We start from the raw sequence: 19638 nt of genomic DNA, 5'->3' as shown, positions 1-19638 counted from the left end.
CTCCCACCCATAGATCCCGCCTTTGATATTTACCAAAGTGCCAGGGGGCCTCTCAGCCCGTCACAGCTTCTGTTGTTATTTGTACCACTATCTAGAGAGGAGCAGCCACCTCGAGACCTAGGGAGCCCGTTCATTATTCTAATGATCGCTGCCTTTGCTGGTCCCCAGAAGTTCAGGGGACAGATGGGAATGAGGGAAGCCAGATGCCAGCACTATTCCCCCATTGACAAACCCAGCAGGTCCTAGGCTGGAGCCATCATTACGCCAGGAAGGGGCAGAGGCTCGGCCTGGGGGAAGGCAGGTCACCATAACTACACCCTGCTCATGCCCTGGGGATTGTGTCCAGTAGAACAGTCAAGGCAGGCCCTGGCCACAGGCAGGCAGAACAATGCCTGTATCGTCTACTGGAAGGACAGGAGTGTGTGTTAGGTGTTACACACATGCCGTGTGCTTTTCAGCCTCTCTGACTATAGAAACAGATGGCTTGGGGAATCGAGCCACCCCAGCCTGGCCTCCCAAGGCTGCCAAAGTGTGAGCCGCTAGCATATGAGCACTGAGGAAAAAAGCAGATTGCACGGGGCTGTTAGAGTAGCAACCGATTCCCAAAGCCTCCAGACACGCTGGGCACAGTGCTATCAGCATGGGGACGGGCAGCAACCAGCTCGGCGGCTGGCTTCACTTTGCCACCTTCTGAGCACCTGCCGGCCACCTGCCTCTCTAGCAGCTGTTATTGATGCTACACGTGGGAATGTGGGCTGCAGGGTGAGAAGACCTTGTTTGAAATAGGCGACTCTGACATCACTGGGTTGGGGTTTCTGGTATCCAGGTCTATGATGGCACTAACAACTCCGCCCGTTTGCTGGGGGTCTTCAGCCGCTCTGAGATGTTGGGGGTGACTTTGAACAGCACATCCAGCAGCCTGTGGCTCGACTTCATCACAGATGCCGAAAACACCAGCAAAGGCTTTGAACTTCAGTTCTCTAGTAAGTCCTTATTGGGTCTGACAGTAGACATGCACACGCATGCACATGTGCTCACACACACACACACACACAAATGCATGCTTGTATATGCCTTTTAAATCCTGTGGGTGATTGGTAACTGATGAATGAATCTAGAAAATGTGGTATGTCCATACAGCGGAGTATTATTTGGTAACCAAAAGGAAGAAATGATTCATGCTCTAACATATATGACGCTTTAAAGCAGTACCCTGAGCAAAAGAAATCAGACATACATTTTAAGAACTCCCCAGGGCTAATACATAGAGACAGAGGGGAAACTGGCTGAGAGAGTAAGGGGGACAATATTCTACAACTGTGACAATAATTTCACAGTTATGTGAGTGCAAGAGACAGTAGGCTGTTCACTGCTTGAGATGGGCGAATTTGTTTTGTAGTGACTCCAGTAGCCCTCAGGATTTTCCTTGCCTGGGTGCAGAGATGTCTCACGCAGGGATCTTTGCCTCTTTCAGAAGTGGCTCCATGTAACGGGATTAAATAGACTCACATTTGAATTCCATTTCTATTAACTGAAAATGGTGCGAATTTCGAGCAATTTAGTTAACCTTCCCAAGTCAATGCTCTCGATTGTAGAGTGCCAATAATTACACCCACCTGCGAGACCCCTATGAATAACAAATGAGAGGCAAGGTCTTTGGAGTCCCACGGAGTGGAGTGGGAGCTCATGGGAGCGCCTTCTCCAGCCCTTTCAACACAGCTGCTTGCATGGTGATGTTCCCTGCCTTCCCACAGCGGTCCAGGGATCAAAATGGAAGCCACAGATCCCACTCCCAAAATGCTACAGGCTCAACCCAAGAAATAGAAAATCCAGCCCCAAGTATGCATGCCATTAAATTCTGAACTCACTTTCTTCACGCCGCAGAGACATGCTCCCTCCACAGAGAATGGATATGGGGCTGGGTCATGAGCCTGAAGCTGGCACACCAGGGGCAGTGACCAGAGCACCTCAGGGTACCAGCGGGAGGGGAGGGGACCGTGGCTCTGTCACCACGAACTCTGCTCACTCTTTCTCTCTCGTCTTCCCCAGGTTTTGAGCTCATCCGATGCGAAGACCCAGGGACCCCACAGTTTGGCTACAAGGTTCACGATGGAGGTCATTTTGCCGGGAGCTCTGTGACCTTCAACTGTGACCCTGGCTACACACTGCGGGGCAGTGAGGAGCTGATGTGTTTGAGTGGGGAACGCAGGACCTGGGACCGACCACTGCCTACCTGTGTCGGTAGGATGCCTCTTGATTGGCAAGGAACCTCTTGGCCCTTCCCTTCCCTGAGCTCCAGCTCCGGCCTCAGAAATGGTACCCAGGGCCTGGGGCCATCAGCCAGCCTTGGATTTCCCTGTTAGTGAGCACTGTGGCTTGGTAGCTGCCCTCCTGCATTTCCTCACACTCACTCTACATTGCACAGGCAGGACCATCCATCCACACACGGGGTTGCCATTGCCTTGCAGTTCGTCAGTGGGGCAGAGTCCAGTCATGCCCTCAGAGTTGTAGCCCAGGCAACAGAGCAGTGGAAGGGGTCTCTGTTAGAAGGAAGGAGTGACTCCAGGCCTCCTGCAACACCGAGACTCAAATGAGACTCTAGTCCACTCCAGGTCTCAGTTTCCCTGGAGGTGAAATGAGTTCACGCTCCCCTTTCTAGGGAGGTGCGGGAAGAAAGACTAAGCTAGAGAGCTAGATCTGATCTCCTGCCTCAGGAAGACTGTGGTGGTGAGCGTGCATCTTCCTGAGCCTGGGGTTCTTGCACGCCATCGGCAGACATTTCCTGGAGGCTTAGCCAGACCGGAAACAGTGGTCCAAGGCTGAACTGAAGCATAAGCGACCACCACCATTCTGGTTCTCTAACCTCTGCACTTCCCTGCTACTCTGACTCCCCTGGCCCTACTCATCCTGTTGCCCGCAAACCAGCTCTTTCTAGTCAAGCCTCCTGCTCCCAATACCTGCAGTGTCCCTGAGCAACACAGGTGGAGCTGATGGGATTGAAATACTTGCTGGGGGGAAATCATGAGTGCCTACCAAACCACACATGCTAGAAATAGGCCGGCAGGTGTCCATGCCACTGGGAAGCCCCCGTTCTACCAAATCTCTTTGGTAGGCACACGGCTGGAGCCTTGTCATAAGCATGCATCCTGTTCAGAGTCTCTGGACAATGAGAGAGGGCTCTGCAATTAGGAGCAACAGTTTGATTGAGACTCGGAAAAATAGACAAGATTTCACCATCAGAAGGGCTAGGTGGGTAGGCAGATGGTCTAGCCTGAGCACATGCAGGGCCAACCAGATAAACAGCATGGTGAGAAGCCTTGGTGACCATGCTTGGTCCTAGTCCCTTGGATAACTGCATTGTAATGGGGTCTGTGCATGACACACACAGGGTCAAGAGCCAGAATTTCGAGCCAGAAGGTAGACAATTGCAATCCATAAGCCCGTAGGGCCTTCTTCCTTTGTTACTGAGGTTAAGACAGGCTGTAGGCATGTCTCTTCCATTTCGTGTGTGTGTGTGTGTACACACGTGCACGCGCGCGTGCGCACACAGATAGGCATGCATGTGTATGTGCACTCATGATAAAACCAGAGGTCAGCCTCGGTATTTTTCCTTAGGAATCATCCATTTTGTTTGTTTGAAGCAGGGTCTCTCCTGGGATCTGGGGCTGACCTATTCAGCAAGGCTCATTAGCCCCACGGATTCTCCTGTCTCTATTGCCCCAGCACTGAGATTATGGCACGAGGATTTTGCCATCTATAGCCATTCCTCTTTTAATTCCCTTCTTTCACTCACGTTCCAGGCCCTACATAGGTGCTTAGAATTCAGAGACGAGCACTCTCGGATCAGCCACGGAGACACATGCATAAATAGACAGCAGTGTGGTACCACAAGGCAAGCAAGTCAAAGCAAGCAAAATAAACGAGAGACTGTGGCTCCCATAGATAACTGTTTGCTTTGCAGAAAGGATTCCCTGTCAGATCCCCCTGCCAGCCCACCGGCCAGTGACATTGGGTTTAGAGAACTCACTCAATCGGGGCTAGGAAGACTATCATACTTGGGTACATCCTACTATAGATACTCATTGAGATCTTCTTCAATGAGACTTTTCCTCGGGTCCTGTTGCATTTAGGGAAGTGAGGCTGTGTGTGTGTGTGTGTATATTACACATGCCATGTTGAGGATAGAGGTCAGCCTCTACTTCCCTTCTGGTTGCCCTGCCTATACTTCCTGCCTGGCTACTGGCCAATCAGTGTTTATTTAAAATACAAGTGACAGGGTACAGACCATTGTCCCACGCACTTCCCCACCCTCACCCCCCTTTTTTAAACAAGAATTCTGAATCAAATCTCCTTTGTTTAGCTTTTCTACTGGTCATTATCCATAACAATTTGTAACCAATATTCTAAACAAAGGCAAACATCCATAATCCATTTTTTTGGGTGTAGTTTTTCAGACTACTTCCTGCTGATTGGGGGCAAATCTTATGGGGACCTAAAGAAAATTTAAAATTATGATCAAGTCCTGACTGTAGTATCCTGTGAGGCTTGATCATCTCTGCAGCAGCCTTTGAACTGTTCTGGATGTAGAACTCAGACATCTGGGCCCTTTCTCCTCTTGGAGATTTATCAAGAGGTCTTCCTTGGTCAAACCTGATTTTTCTTAATGAATCCACAGTCCCTCACTTCCTATGGAAACAAAAACAAAACCTCTTCTCCAAAGTAACATTATCTTTTGGCTTAAATTTTAAAGTCAAAGTATTTTTAAAATATTTATATTGGATTAATCCAGCAGCATTTATAATCAATGTCTTTTAGCAGCTTTTGCTCCTTCCTCAGTCATCAAACAATTTAAAGACAACACAATAACATACAGTACCCAGACTCTCTGTGTATTCTTCATCTGTATGTGGCTTTATTTTAACCTCTATTTCTTTTATTTTATTTTTAATTTTTTGGCTTTTTGAGACTAGGTTTCTCTTTGTATCTTTGGCTGTCTTAGCACTCTCTGTATACCTGACTGCCCTTGAACTCACAAAGATCTGCCTGCCTCTGCCTCCCAAGTGCTGAGATTAAAGGTGTGTGCCACCACACCCTACTACTCTCTCTCTTTTTTTTTTTTAATTTTAAGGACTTTATCCTTTTTCTTTTTTTCTCCCAAGCCTACATACATTTTGAAACACACTCTAAACCTTTTAGAGGTTTTTTTTTTTTTATCTGAATCTATCTTTACTGTATATCTCTCTTTTTCTGACCACTTGAGTCTTTAATTTGTTAGGCAATATGGCTAGGATTAAAGCCGTGGCTTTGATGGCTGGATTCACCCCATTCCTTAGCTTTCTGAGAGTCTATCCTCATGGCAGAGGTATTGGCCAGAGCCATGTTTACTACCACAACTCTATGGCGTTTCAAGGTCCCTGCCACCACCAAGAAGCATGTTGTTAGCTATTCATAAACACCATTTAAGTGTTTGGTGGCAGGGTCTCTTAAGCTGCAAAGTTTCACTGCTAACGCTGAGTCAGGAAACCTCTCTTAAATGAGGCACATTTGCCTCTAGCAAAGAGAGCCCACCTGAGAAAATGCTACCAAGAAGCCATGTGTAACTCTGTTATTTTCTGTCTAGAATTACTTCCCAAACTCTCTCAGGCTTTATGGGGGATGCAGTTGCCCCATGTTGGGCACCATTTTGTTGACAGGGGTTCCTATCCTGCCTGGTCTTACAGCCATTCAGTCCCAAAGAAATACACAGAGGTCTACATTAATTATAAACTGGTTGGCCTATTAGAACAGACTTCTTATTAACTCTTACATCTTATATTAACCCATAATTCTTGTCTGCGTTAGCCACATGGCTTGGTACCTTTTTCGTCAAGGCAGTCACATCTTGCTTGTTCTGTGTCTGGCTTCCTCTGTGTCTGGGTGACAACTATAGACTGAAAAGTCCCTCTCCCCAGAATTCTCGTTGCCCCGCCTCTACTCCCTGCCTGGTTGCGCCACCTATAATTCCTGCCTGGTTGCCCCACCTATACTTCCTTCCTGGCTACTGACCAAATAGCGTTTATTTAAAATACAAGTGACAGGGTACAGACCATTGTCCCACAGTAAGCCAGCGCTCCATGATGGGAAGAAGGGGAAGAATAGAGCCTCAAGGAGTCACCGCTAATGGATGCTACAAGCTATGTACTTAGGCCCTCCTACCCTCCTGCCAGCCCCTGAATAAAGTGACCCCATGGAGAAGGAAGATGATGACGCTAGGTCCCTGTGAGGCTTTTCCCAGGGCCCCTGTTTCCAAACACCCACCCTCTGTCCCCACCGGCACCGTCCCAGCTTCCTGGTCCCTCTCAGATTGTCAGTCATCTCACTCAACCCCTGCTGGGCTCATTTACCTTGGTGTCTTTCAGTCAAGTTGGAACCACCTGCCCCAGCAGCACCACCGACTGGTGTCCCACAGGGAAGCTAGGACAAAGGGTCTAGTGTTCTGAGCACTCCCTCCCGCAACCCTGCCTTCATGGTCCCAGGTGAAGCCTCAGGGTCAGAGTGGTGCTTGATGGCTCAGGTGTCGTAATAGGGGAAGCTCAGTCTCCCCTCTGGAACTTTCTAGCTTTTAGCTCCTTACTTACCCAATCACTCACTTTCTTACACAGCTCGGCCTCAAACCTCTTCATTTTCCCTCATGCTTCCTTGGTTCAGACACGGTAATTTTCCTGGGAAGCAATCAGCTTCCACTCACTGGGCCGTGCGTCTGTTCATTCAGTAAATACTTATTAAACTTGTGTTGTGTGCCCTACGCTCTAGCACACGCTCGATATGCGTGCAGTCTGTGGCAAGGTCCCTGTAGCCCAGAGCCTGGGATGGCAAGAGAGACGACGCTGTTTTAATGCACTTGCTATATGCTTGTTCCCTTCACCCTCTGCTGGGGCCCCAGAGGAAGATGGTACCCAGTTTACAGCTTACCTAGGCAGGGGAGGGTGTTATTAAAGCTGTCACAGGGAGGGCACTTTCCACATTGTTAGTCTAAGCAAGGCTGCTTGGGCTGTGGCGTTAGTTCGTCAGACTTGGCAGGGCCAGAGGCATGACACAGTCTGCTCTTTGGAAGTCCCTCAGATATAGCACTGTGGAGATGGACAGCTGTACCAGCTGAGAGACAGAGGGGGCCTGAGCCAAGACTCTAGCCATTGGAGAAAAAGTAGAGACAAGGTGGAAAAAGTAGAGACACTGTCTCTCAGAGATTCAGGGACGGGGCCTTAGAAGTATGCTTGGCCAGAGGAGGCTGTGGCTGGAGATGCCACCAGCTCTTGGGGTAAGTGACTCATTCCTGACGGGGAGCACAGATTTCTCCACTGCTTTCCTTGCCCCGAGGCTCAATCCTCTGTGCCCTCTAAGCTATACTACAGTCCCCTCCCTTGGAAAAGGGAATTCCTTCCCATGTATACACACTCCGCTTCCTCACAGAACCCTGATGTACATCGTCTTCCAACACCCCACACTTGTCCAGCTCTCTAGCCTTGCTGCCCACCGCCGCACATCCCCAGCCTGCCCCACCATGCCCCTCCTTTTCTCTCGGACTATCGTCTCTTCCTCCTGTCCCTCCCTGCCTCCCCTGCCACCACACAAGCTGTTCAACTCTGCCTCCTCCTTCGAGGTACATTTGAATCCAAACCCTCCCTGAGTTTCTCTCCTGCGCCAGGGGGACCTGGCCTCTTCCTCCTGGGCACCAGCACTTGCTAGGATTGGGCATGTGCCAGGATAGGTGTGTCCTGCACTGGCCTTGAGAAGGACTCAATCAGTCATCAGTGTGCTCCCTGGCAGCTAGCACGGGTCCCTTGACTGCAGACCAGACACAAGCCCCTTCCTGTTCTACCCTGAGAAACTCCAAGGAGTTTGGTCATAGAGTAGGCAGCTAGTCCCACCCTTGGGGACTGGTTCACTTCCAAGTTTATTAACCCATTGAGAACACACAATTCCGTTGTTTTTGCTCATTCACGTGGCTATGTAACCATCACCACTAAGTTTTGAACAGTCTCTCCTTCCAAAAGGAAGTCTCCCACCCACTAGCACTCACTCATTACTCCCCCGAGCCTTGGCAAACACAACACACATTCTATTCTCTAGTCCTGCTTATTCTGGATATTTTATATAAATGAAATTATACAATATCTCAGTCTTTTGTGTCTGCTTTCTTTCACTTAGCATTGCGTTTTCCAAATCGACATTGTAGCATGTATGTGAACCGCATTCCTTCTTATGGATGCCTAGTCTTCTGTTGCTACATAGACCACATTTTGTATTTCCTTTCTTCAGCTGATGGACCCTGGGCTTATCTGCACTTCTTGGCTACTATGACAAGCTCTGCTTAAAATATTTATGTTCAGGTTTTTATGTGACATGTTTTCACTTCTTCTGAGAGAGGAGTTACATATTGTATGGTGACTTAGGTTTTAACAGTTTCAAGAAACTATCTATCAGTTTGTTTTCCAATGTGGCTGTATCATGGGCCATTTCTACCAGTAATAGGAAGGCTCCAATTCCCCACAGCCTCGCCTACACTCGCTGTTTTATTATTAACACCTGTCTTCCTGTCAAAAAGCCGTCCTGGTGGGGATGGGGTGATTGTGATTTTGATTGACAGTTCCATAACAATGATAAATTATGGAAGCATCTCCTCTCGTTCATATTGGCTATTCATATATCTTCTTTGGATACATGTCAACTAATATCTTTTGCCTCGTTTTTAATTGGGTTGGGTGCCTTTTATTATTAAGAATTTGTTTCTGGTTCTGAGTCCTAGTCTCCCCTCGGGAGCTCTTTGCATGCTCTGCTTAAGCACTGGGAATGGGCTACAGGGACTTGGGAGGCACTCGGTGATGCTGAATGAATGCTCAGGCCACCCCATGATACTCGTTCTGTTGCAATTTTTTTCAGCTGAGTGTGGAGGGACAGTGAGAGGAGAGGTGTCAGGGCAGGTGCTGTCGCCTGGGTACCCAGCCCCCTATGAACACAATCTCAACTGCATCTGGACCATCGAGGCAGACGCCGGATGCACCATTGGGTAAGTGTCCAGAGCCAACAAAGAAATTCGTGCCACTGTTGCCAAAGGGGAGCTGTCGCCAGCATCATTGACAGACCTAGCTGTTGTCAGGGCCCTTCTACCTCTGCTAGAGGCCTGTGGGGTCCTTAGTCACCACAGAGACTCTAGGTTTGGACTGGGCATGTGGGATTCAGCCTCAGCCTCATGGGGGCTACATCCAAGGCCACACAGCTCACTGCTCTGACATGCCTACCATAGAGCAGCAGAACCTAAGCTTGAAGCTATCAACCCAGGTTTGGAGCCCAGCCCCTCCATTGCCTGCTAGTGAGACTTAACCACCATGAGTCTCTTCCCTGAAGATGGGGTTTCAGTTAAAGCTCTGGAATGACACACTGCATACTTGGCTCAGTGTGGTACTTCAATCACAGAGACAGGGCCAGCCCTCGAGGCCCGTCCAGATCACTTGAACTATGTGAGCCAGGCAGGTTGCTTCTCTTTTCTTCTCTGCTTCCTCGTTTCTAAAAATGAGGACCAGAAGGGCTCATATTTCAGGGCTGTATGGGATTAAGTAACAAAAGCCAGCAAAGTCTGTCACTGGTACATTTTCCTCCCAACACCTGACTCAGGAACTCTTTAGAGTCCCAGACCTTCAGAGAAGAAAGGGGTGTCTGATTGGCAGGTGCACGGCTGGCCTTTCTCCTGACCCCTCCCCACCAATCCTATTGGTGATGTTAGCAATAATAAACTCTGGTGCATATTCAAGTCCGTGTGCACATGAGTCCATCTGACAGCTAAGCGGTCAAGCAGAAGCTGTGTATTTCTAAGCTTGGCAAGCTACAAAAAAAGACAGAGAATATCCCAGATCTTCCCAGGTCTTCCTGTTATTTTACGCTGCTGGTCAGGGTGAGCCTCGAACTGTATGGTTCAAAGGAGGTAGGAGGCAAAGAGCAGGTCAGAGGGGCCCTGTGCTCAGTGGCGTGAAACGCCCATAAATAAGAGGGAACCATGGCAAGTCTTGAGCAGGCTTGGCCCACCAAGGTTATTGACAGTAGAGAGCTCACAGGAGGTCATCATCGAGGACTAGGGATAAAGAGGGAGCCAAGCAAAGGGTAGAGTTGTGACTAGCAGGTCCCAGCCCTTAGGTTTTCAGCAGATGTCAAGGTGTTGCTGAAACAGAGATAAACGCTCATGCTCCTTGGTGCAGCATTCACTTGGAATCGAGGAAATACAGCGCTCACCTGTCCACACTTTTCAACTCTACCCCATGCGCTGTGAGGTCAATAACACACGTGGGAATTTAGGATTTCATAAAGGGACAGTGCTGCGAGAATGGCCTTTGGGACACTAGTCTATGTGCCCCAGATGAGGTCCATTGACATGTCATGGAGTGAAAGTGGAGCATCTCATTCCAGCTCTCAGTGCCGCCGTGGCTTCCACCAACCCCTCCTTGCTCTTTCTCAACACTTAGCTGCAGTGATAGTCTGGAAAAGATAACCCTATGTGTACATGTGTACACTCACAGCCAAAAAAGCCCAATGAAAAAATCAACAGGGAGGATTGGGATTTAAAGGTGGTGGTTTGGTTCTTGACTCTGCAAAGACCCTCAGGCAGTGGATGCTGGAGAGCAAAGGACCGGTCCACTATAGGGCGTGCCTATGCAAATCAGCAGGCGGTCTCCTGACTCTCCTGACTCAGCACCATTCTCCCATTGATTCACTCCCTCCTGTGACAACTCTCACTACCTGTTCTTCCCCATTAGAGGCTCTGTACTTCCTGTTCAAAGAAAACCCTGCAGGCAGGCACAGAGCAAGGCTGATGGGGAAGGAGATCAGGAGGTTCTAGAGTTGAAACCAGAGCTGAGCCCTCCAGGATGGTGAGGGGTTACCAGGCAGCCAAGGAGGGAAGCAGCAGGCAGAGGAGTGGCTTCCCAGCAAGGCAAGGTATTTTCCCGTGCTGAAGCTGTAGCTGGGAGGGTGCAATGCTGTGGTTTGGAGGCTGGCTGCCCTAGGGGCTGGCAGAGCAGGGGCCCAACATGGAGGGCCTTGGGCTGTGTGCTAAGCCTGGGCATCGGGCAGTTTTGTGGAGAGTGAGCTGAAGGGACAGGCTGCACTGGGGCCTTGGAGGAGGCTGTCTCCAGGGTTTGCTGGACAAGGAGACCTGAACCAGGTCGTTGCAATCGAGACGAGGAAGGAGAAACCAGTTCAGGAAGCATGTATGTGCTCCTGCCAACTGACTCCATTCTTGTAAATATGCAAATGATGTCGAAGGGTGCAAGGAACAAACAGTACCTACCTACAATATACAGAAAGTCTGGGAGAGCAATAGCCAGCACCTACCATTCAGAGAGAGTTGTTGGGATTTTAGCTCTTCTGTCTTCGTTTTCTTTCTTCGGAATTTTACTCTTTGGTTGGAATATTCAAACATCCATTGGCGACATCTTGATACTCCATACATTTGACCAGCTCTGTCCAAAGAGAAGGCATAGCCCCCATCAGCCTCCCAAAGAGTTGCTCGAGCACTTTCGTAGGAATTGTGACTTTGAAGCAGGACTAGAAGAAGGCAGGACAGATTCACAGGCTGTAGTCCAGATGCATGGACCACAGGGAAAGCATGAGAAACAAGAGTGAGGATTTATAGAAAGAATGAAGACAAGTTCACTGCGGAGAAAAGCCAGCCGGGAAGTGGAAGGGAGGCAGGAGGCTCGGGTCAAAGACAAAACAATAGATAGATAGCCTCTCCAGAACAGGGCAAGAAATAGGAGGCCATGAGGCCTGCTTCATGTGCATTCCACACTCAACTCTGTGTGTGTGTGTGTCTGTGTGTGTGTGTGTGTGTGTGTGTGCGCGCGTGCTTGCGTGCGCGGGCACGTGTGAATTGGGGTGCACACAAAGGGAAATAGAATATGAAGATAATTGGACTTGTAAGATGGTTCAGTGGATAAGGGTACTTGCTGCCAGGTCTGACACCCCAAGTTCAATCTCCAGGCCTCACATGGTGGAAGGAGATAGCCGGCCTCCCCGAGTTACCTTCTGACCTCCACAAGCGTGTCATGGTGCGTGCGCACACACACACACACACACACACACACACAATAAGGAAATAAACATTTTGAAGGGATATGAGGATGCACCAGCTCTCATTCTGACATGTGTCTCCCAGCCACAGCTACTCCCACAGGAGCTACTGCTAAGCAGGTGGCCTTCCAGCCACACTAGAGGTACCAAAGGTGAAAATGGAGGACGAGACAGTCCCTACCTCGAGCCTCTGCCCAGCTCCGTCATCCTTCTGCATCTATGCACACATGTGTACAAGTCCGTGTGCACATGTTTTCCTTCCCTGCTCCTCATTCCCTCTTCTCTCTCCCCCTTTTCTTCTGACTCCTTTCCTCTTTTCTTCCCTATCTCCCTCCTTCCCTTCCTCCATTTTTTCCAGCTCTCTCTCTTCCCCTCTCACCACTTCATCTTCCCTTGACTAACCAGCATTTGAATAAAAGGAGCTGATAGCTACACAGATCTGAAGAGAGCTCTTCGCATCTGAGTCCCTAGTTAGTATTTTTCTATGCTGAATATTATTAGAATTTTTCCATTTAAAATAAAATAAGAGGCCGGAATGACGGCTCAGCCTAATGACCTGGATTTGAATGCTGAGAGCCACATGGTGGAAGGAACCACAAACTGTTCTCTCCTTCTCTCTCTCTCTCTCTCTCTCTCTCTCTCTCTCTCTCTCTCTCTCTCTCTCTCCCCTCCCTCCCTCCCTCTCCCTCTCCCTCTCTCTTCTCTCTCCCCCCACACACACTATATGTGCCTGTGTGCCCATATTTTCTGTTTAATAAAAGTAGGAAGTCATTTTTTTTTCATTCAAAATGCCACAGTAACAAAGGTCAAGAGTGTAAACCCAGAGTCCTTGCCTCTCGCTGTGGAATGTTCCGCCTCCACACAGGCCACTTGAAATAACCTCTGGTCCCTTTTGCTCTTTTAATTCTTCTAGGCCTTTAGTGTAGCCGCATACAGAAAGCAAATACAGCGAGCACAGTTTCTTGAACAAGTCCTTCTCATTACCAGCCTTTGCAACTTTTCTTTTTGTTTTGTTTAGTCCTTAACCACAGCTGTGATCTTACGCCGTGATCTTACGCCAAGATCAAGGGACCTGCCTCCCCTGGCTGAAGGCTGCAGAGAAGGCCATTGTGCGCGCAGCCATAATTGATAGAGCCTCTCCCTACGGATAAAGCAAATGGTTTTGGATTTTTCACTCCAGTGAACATCTTCATATATAAATTTTTGCACACAGATCCAATTATTTCTTTCAGACATACTCTTTGAAGGCAAATGTTGACACATGACCTTGAATTTCCCCCCAGACACCGAATCAGCTTTCTGCACCCTTGGTGGCCTGTGTTAAGGCTGGCTTTCCACACAGCATCTCTCCCTGTGCCTGTCCTCTTCCCCTTTACCATTTTACTGCGTCCAGCTCTTTTGTGGGAGGGGGGGATTTCACTTCTGCACACAGTGTCTGCCTGGGCTCCTTTCTAAACACTTTCTCGTTTCAGCTTAAGATACAGGAAAATATAAAATCTTTGTTAAAGTCACTAAGTGCCTATATGATTTGCATGATCTCTCTCTCTCTCTCTCTCTCTCTCTCTCTCTCTCTCTCTCTCTGTGTGTGTGTGTGTGTGTGTGTGTGTGTGTGTGTGTGTGTGTGTGTAGGTGTCTGTGCCCATGTGTGCCCTGCATGTAGAGCCCAGACACATCAACACTGGGTATCTTCCCGAGTTGCTCTCCACTGTGCTCTCTCACTAAATCTGGAGCTGAGCGCACCTCTTCAGCTGATCAGAAAGGCCCAGGGACCTATGTCTCTGCCTCCCCAGTGCTGGTGTTACAGGAGCACACTTCAGGGCTGAGCTTTTTATATGGGCTCTGGGGATCTGAACTCAGGTCCTCACGCTCATGCAGCAGGCGCTGTGCCGACTGAGCCATCACCCTGGCCTCACGGTGTTTTTATTTTCTACTGCATTTGTGCCCTTTTGACTTTCTCAGCCTGTCTGTTGTACTAACCTTCCCCAGATGCTTAAGTCCTGAAAAGCCTCCGGGGTCTATATTTCTCTCACATCCTATGCAGCCTGCTTTCCTTCAAACAGAAGATGCTCTGCTGCTCCTCAGCTGAGTCTTTCCGGTTTTGAGTCTCTCCCATCATTGGCTGATCTGACTTAATTGGCTTTGTTTTTCTTCTGCCGTTGAAAGTTCTCCGATCTGTTTTCAGCAGTCACCATCCCCCCCCCCATCACAACCCCCTCTCTCTGTTCCTCCCAGAAACCTTGTTATTGTTCTCACTTCCAGCCTTTTGTTTTCCGACTGCTCTTGACAGCCTGTATTTGTTTTTATCAATGTGCCATCATCTGCATCCCTCTGAGGACACACTTGTGTTTTGTTTTACGATGTCACTTGTTTTTCCAGCATCCACTGCGTGTTGCAGTGAGGCCATTCGGGCCTGATTATTCAACTGGATTCTTGATGTCCCACAAGTACCATTGTTTGTGCTGCTTTGAGTCATAGCTAGGAGCTGGACCGGGGCACAGGACTACCTGCCTGCTTATTATCGGCTCAGCTTGTCTCTCTCAGCACTGTCTGTCTCTGTTGTCCTGTGAAATGGAGATTAGAGGTACTGGCTCCTTGGGAGAGTTAAGGGGGTCAGGATTACAAACCACTTAGAATGGTAGCTGCCCCAGAAATGCCCCCAGGCAGAGTCCATTTTACCTAGTCAGTGCATCCCCAAGCCTGCAGGATGTAAGTCATCTCTAAAGGTCAAGGGTAGTAGGTGCTATGCCCTGCATTGGAACAGGGGTGCCTGATGGAGGGGATGTGGGATGGTTGCAGCTCTTGGCAGGACTGACAGAAGACTCCAAGGGGCCTTTCCAGGGGCACCTGGCCCCACCCTGATGACGTATTGGGTTTGTCCAGAGAGACCTGCTGCCAGGTTCAGCCCAAAAGCTGAACAAGACTCCAAGAAGGGCGTTGGTCACCTGCCTAAACCTAGCCAAGCCCCTACTCCCACCCTGGGTGTAGCCAGGCTGGAGAGAAGGTAGTTCTTGGTGTTCTTAGCCAGAGTGAGCTGGCGAATTAACCTTTCCTATGGACACGGTGAGCTCCGCAGCCTTTAGTGGGTGCTCTTTCTGGGTTCCAAGAGTTCCACCAAGACCTGGCAGTTCATACACAGTAAGGCTTATAGGACATGACTTCCTCCCTGCAGTTCCGTCTGACAACAATATGGGGAATATGAGGGTCACCCCTTAATGTTGCGGCCTCCTCTCCATCTCCAGAGTGGGGCAGGAATTTTCCTTCCTATGATTTGTGGGATAGTTCAGAGTATTAGACAAAGAAAAGATGGCCAGGGCCTAGGCAGCTGGTACTGCCCCTCTGACCGCTGTCCATCAAGCATCTATGGCATGCCAGGCTCCGGACCAGTATCATTAGTCCTGTCATACAGAGGACCCCCTGGAGGCCCAAACAGTGTGGGGCACGTGGAGCCCATCTGTCTCTCCAGCCACCGCTCTTCCCACCTGCCCTTCTGCCCTTGGCCTTGCTGCACTTGAAACAGTGGGCATTAGAAACCCACTCTGCACCAGGGTCTTTGTCATAGTGCACAGGGACAACACAAGGAGCAGGCCGAAGCCCAGCCCTGGCTTGAGGGGGCCACAGTCAGTGGATGCCACTGGCACAGACCACAGAGAATGCAGTGACCAAAAAGAGAGAGAAGTCCTTGCTGGAGGGCAGGAGATCTTTCCAACTGGGGGAGGGAAGCAATGGCCCAGTCCGGGAGCAAAGGCCACCATACTGGAGCTGCGTGGTGAGCTGGTATAGGAGGAGGAAGGGTCTCAGCGGGATCCTGAGGGTCAGGAGAAGCCCGCATTCGTTCTCAAGGAACAGGAGCTGTTGGAACACTTCTAAGAAAGTAACAGTATTCAGGCCAACTGAAAAATGTGGAGCATTTTTTTCCCAGCACCAGGCATTGTACCAGGCACCAAGAGTATATGTAAGACAGTCTTTTCCCATCTGGGTCTCAGAGAGAAATTATGTCTATCAGAAATGGAAACAGAAAATCTGATTTAAGCTGCCTTTGCAGATGGGGAGATTTTTTTTTTTCTCAAGGTCCCATCCAGACCTGGCCTGGCTACCCTTGGCACCTTGACCTAGGCTATTGCTGTGCCATCTTGAGACTTTCAACCATGTGCTTGACTAGTCAGTTGCTGCCGCTCCAGGCACCGTATCTGTGTTCCATTCTAGACGAGAGGAAGGGGGAGGGCCTAGAAGTCTCGGGACATAAGGATTTGTGTGTGCTCCTGGGAGGACTTGCTACCTTTAAAGACGCCGCCCCTTCCTACAGGTCGTTAGAGAGAACTTACTGAAGAAAATGAGAAACCAGCATCTCTTTGTCTAACGGTCTCCACAGCAGAGGCAGGGGAGAGGTTCAGAAACAGCACAGGTCCGCCAAGAGTCCAGCAAAATGTGGTCGTGTGGGCGTGTAGCAGAAGGTCCCAGCGGCACCTGAAGGCGGGGAGTAAGAAACAAACCGCTATCCTAGCTGTACTTAAAAGAGCAAAAGGAGTGGGGGCTGGGGGCACAGAGCAGTGGGCAATGTGTCTGCGCACAAGCATGAAGATGTGAGTGGGGATCCCCAGAACTCACGGAAAAACCAGGTTCAGGAGTGAAGGCCGCTCATTCCAGTGCCAGAAATAGTCAATCACTGAGACCCATTGGCCACCCATCTGGTGGAATTGGTAAGTTCCAGGGTTCCGTGGTAAACCATTCCTCTGCCAGGTAAGGTGGGGAGCGCTGGAGGAAGAGCAGCCTGGGCTCTACACTCGCACATATGCACACACCCATGCACGTGTGTGCACTTTTACACACCTGCACACACCTGTACAAATATGTGCCTGGATCTTACACACACACACACACACACACACACACACACACCAGTAGGTATTCAGTGTGAAGGCCGAGAAGGGGAAGGGCCTTCCGGGCTTATAAAATAGAAGAAGGCCCAGATATGCATAGCCATGCTTAACGACCTCATGATCTGGAGTGACAGAGGACATTGCTGCCTCAGGAAGATCAGTGGTAGAAATTCAGTGGGGAAACTGCTTGGGAACCAGAGACGGGCATAGTATGACCATTTGGCAACCCTGGTTGCATTCAAAAAAACAGAGTTTCTTGCATACAAGTGCAGTTGGTACCAGTAGCTGCAGCTACTGCCGCAGGAAGGCAGAAGTGATGGGCCTTTACAGGCGTGACCTCCCTACGAGGATCTGGGATCAGTGGAAAATGGGGAATCTTTTTGCTGTTGGACACTGATTCTCCCTGCCTAATATCCATACAGCCGTAATGCTCCTATTTGGCTAGTAAGTAGGTCTTTGTTCCTTTAAACCTGTAGGGCCTCTTACTGGCGAAGGTGAGGGTAAGCTGCAAGCTTCATTCTTAGCTGTTGGCCCCCCAGCAGCAAGGCTGCCAAGAGGAGGTTCTGAGGAAGAAACTTCCCTGCCTAGTGGAGCTTGTCTTCCTCGGAGGAAACCGGACTAGACAAAATACCTGGCTGTGAGCGCAGCCCGGAACCCCTGCTGCGCTCTCAGATCTGTCACACTCCAGAGCTGCTGTCCACAGCAGTCAGCCAGCAAGCAGGCAGCTGGCCCAGAGGAGGCAGAAGGCACTGGAAGCAAAGCATGTGTTCACAGATCTTGCCGGGGATACTGGCCTCAGGTTCAGCAGCTTCCAGAAGCTTTCTTTTAAAAGAGCAACGGTGAGTTAAACTTTAAACAGTGAAGGTCCGCGGAGCTGCACTGTGAGAGCAACCTCCTGAAGGAGCCACACAGATCAGCACACCCAGCAGGCATCGCTTTTCAGCCCTGAGTTTGCCTTGAGTCAGGAAATGGCCATAAAGCGCCAGAAAGTTGTTTTGAAGGAGAGGAGGTGGACAGCCCGGTGGGTATAAATGTCGCTTTCAGAACGGCAGCGCACTCTGTGGTGATTTCATTTTCCATGGATGGCCTCTAGAGAAAGAAACACAAGCTACTTCAAATTATCCAAGTACAATAATCCAGCCAAGCCGGCCGGAGTAGTGGAGTTAGGCAGAACACAGCCTCTGGCTGCCGGCCTAGGATCCCAGGTGTGAAGTCTGATGTCTCTTAGGGAATCAGCACCACCTGTCTTCTTGGCTGACGCGCTGGACCCGTAGCAATCCCTTCCTTCGAAATGACAGATTAAAAATAACAATGCACAAATAAGATAAATGCAAAGATGTTTCATAAAGTTATCTTTCCACTCCTGAGAAAAGATAACTTTCTCAAAAAAAAAAAAAAAAAAAAACAGGACCAATTTTGTTTTTCAAGAAAGAGTTTTATTTTGTTTTTAATACTCCAAGAGATAGGAAAAACATAAGGTTGTCGCTCAGTGGCAACACTTGTCTAGTGTTCGAGTTTCTTCCTGTTGCTGTGATGAAATACTCCAATCAAGTGCAGCTTGGGAAGTTAAGGGGTTTACTTGGCTTATACTTCCAGGTCATAGTTCATCAGTGAAGGAAGTCAGGGCAGGAATTCAAGGCAAGAGCCATGGCCGGAAGCTGTTTTCTGGCTCACTCACGGGCTTCTGTTTAATTAGCTTTGTTATATAGCCCAGGACTCCCTGCCTAGGGATGCTGGCAGTCACAGTGGGCCGAGCCCTCCGCCATCAATTAATAATCAAGGCAATCGCCTCCAGACATGCCCGTGGGCCAGTCTGATCTCGGCAAGTCTTCAAACTAGCCTTTCCTCTCAGATGACTCTGGGCTGTGTCAAGTTGATAATTCATGATAAATAGGACACCTAGCCCTTGGTTCCACCCCCAGGATGTCAAAAATTAAAAACAGAATAGATGGTGGGTATTATAATGGGCTATATACATAAGATACTGTCGTTTAATTGTAAAACACAGGGATGCTAATAGAGACGAATGGCTTGGTGGGGGAGGGGAAATCCCTGGGACAGGAAGTGATGGCGGCACACTGGGATGAGAAGGAAATCATGGCATCACCAGAATTAAAACCCACAGTGGCAGCATTTGCCCTGCAAGAAATAAAAGCGTTCAGACAGGAGAGACACCAGAGCCTGAGGCTGAAGAGGAGAAGGACAGGATGCTGCCGAGTTCTGCACGAAAAGTCACCAAGCATGACTCAGAGTGGCAGCCACCAGCTGCATAAATGAAGGACAATAGGCAACAAACACGCATGGCTCACAGTTCCAGAAGCTGGGCAGCCCACTAACAAGTCCCTCACAGATGACCATACAAAGACAGCTCCAAGTCCAAAGTCACTTGGCACCTAAGAGAGAAGCCTGGGGCAACAGCCTGCGTCCAAAACAGCAGCCACCAGCCTAGAAGGTCACGCCACTTCTTCAGTGTCCTGAAGCCCACCCAGGTCCATTCCCCTCCTTTTGATGAGGATTGAATTCCAGCTGACCCCAAGAACCGAAGCTAGCACCCAACAGCCCAGTTGGCCGGGAGCCCCCACTTGTCTGCCCAGCGTTTGTCTTCAGATAGCATGCTTTTATTCCTGTGTCCGCTATCACTGTCATGGCTTAACAGCGAGAT

The 19638-nt window shown here is 49.5% G+C and overlaps 1 protein-coding gene across 1 annotated transcript in view; it reads left to right on the top strand.

The window, feature by feature from the left end:
• The window catches only part of Csmd2 (CUB and Sushi multiple domains 2), a 549310-nt gene that overhangs the window by 404612 nt on the left and 125060 nt on the right, over positions 1-19638 (top strand). The window contains exons 23-25 of the mRNA XM_050156211.1: positions 827-983; positions 2050-2241; positions 8920-9046. Coding sequence (XP_050012168.1) covers positions 827-983; positions 2050-2241; positions 8920-9046 — 476 coding nt within the window. The remainder of the gene's footprint in view (positions 1-826; positions 984-2049; positions 2242-8919; positions 9047-19638) is intronic.

This window comes from Alexandromys fortis, unplaced genomic scaffold, assembly GCF_014885135.2.
Source record: "Alexandromys fortis isolate MF-2015 unplaced genomic scaffold, M_Fortis_MF-2015_v1.1 scaffold_26, whole genome shotgun sequence".
Lineage (NCBI taxonomy): Eukaryota > Metazoa > Chordata > Mammalia > Rodentia > Cricetidae > Alexandromys > Alexandromys fortis.
The sequence above is the reverse complement of the archived record's forward strand: the minus strand, read 5'-3'. Positions and strand labels throughout refer to the sequence as shown.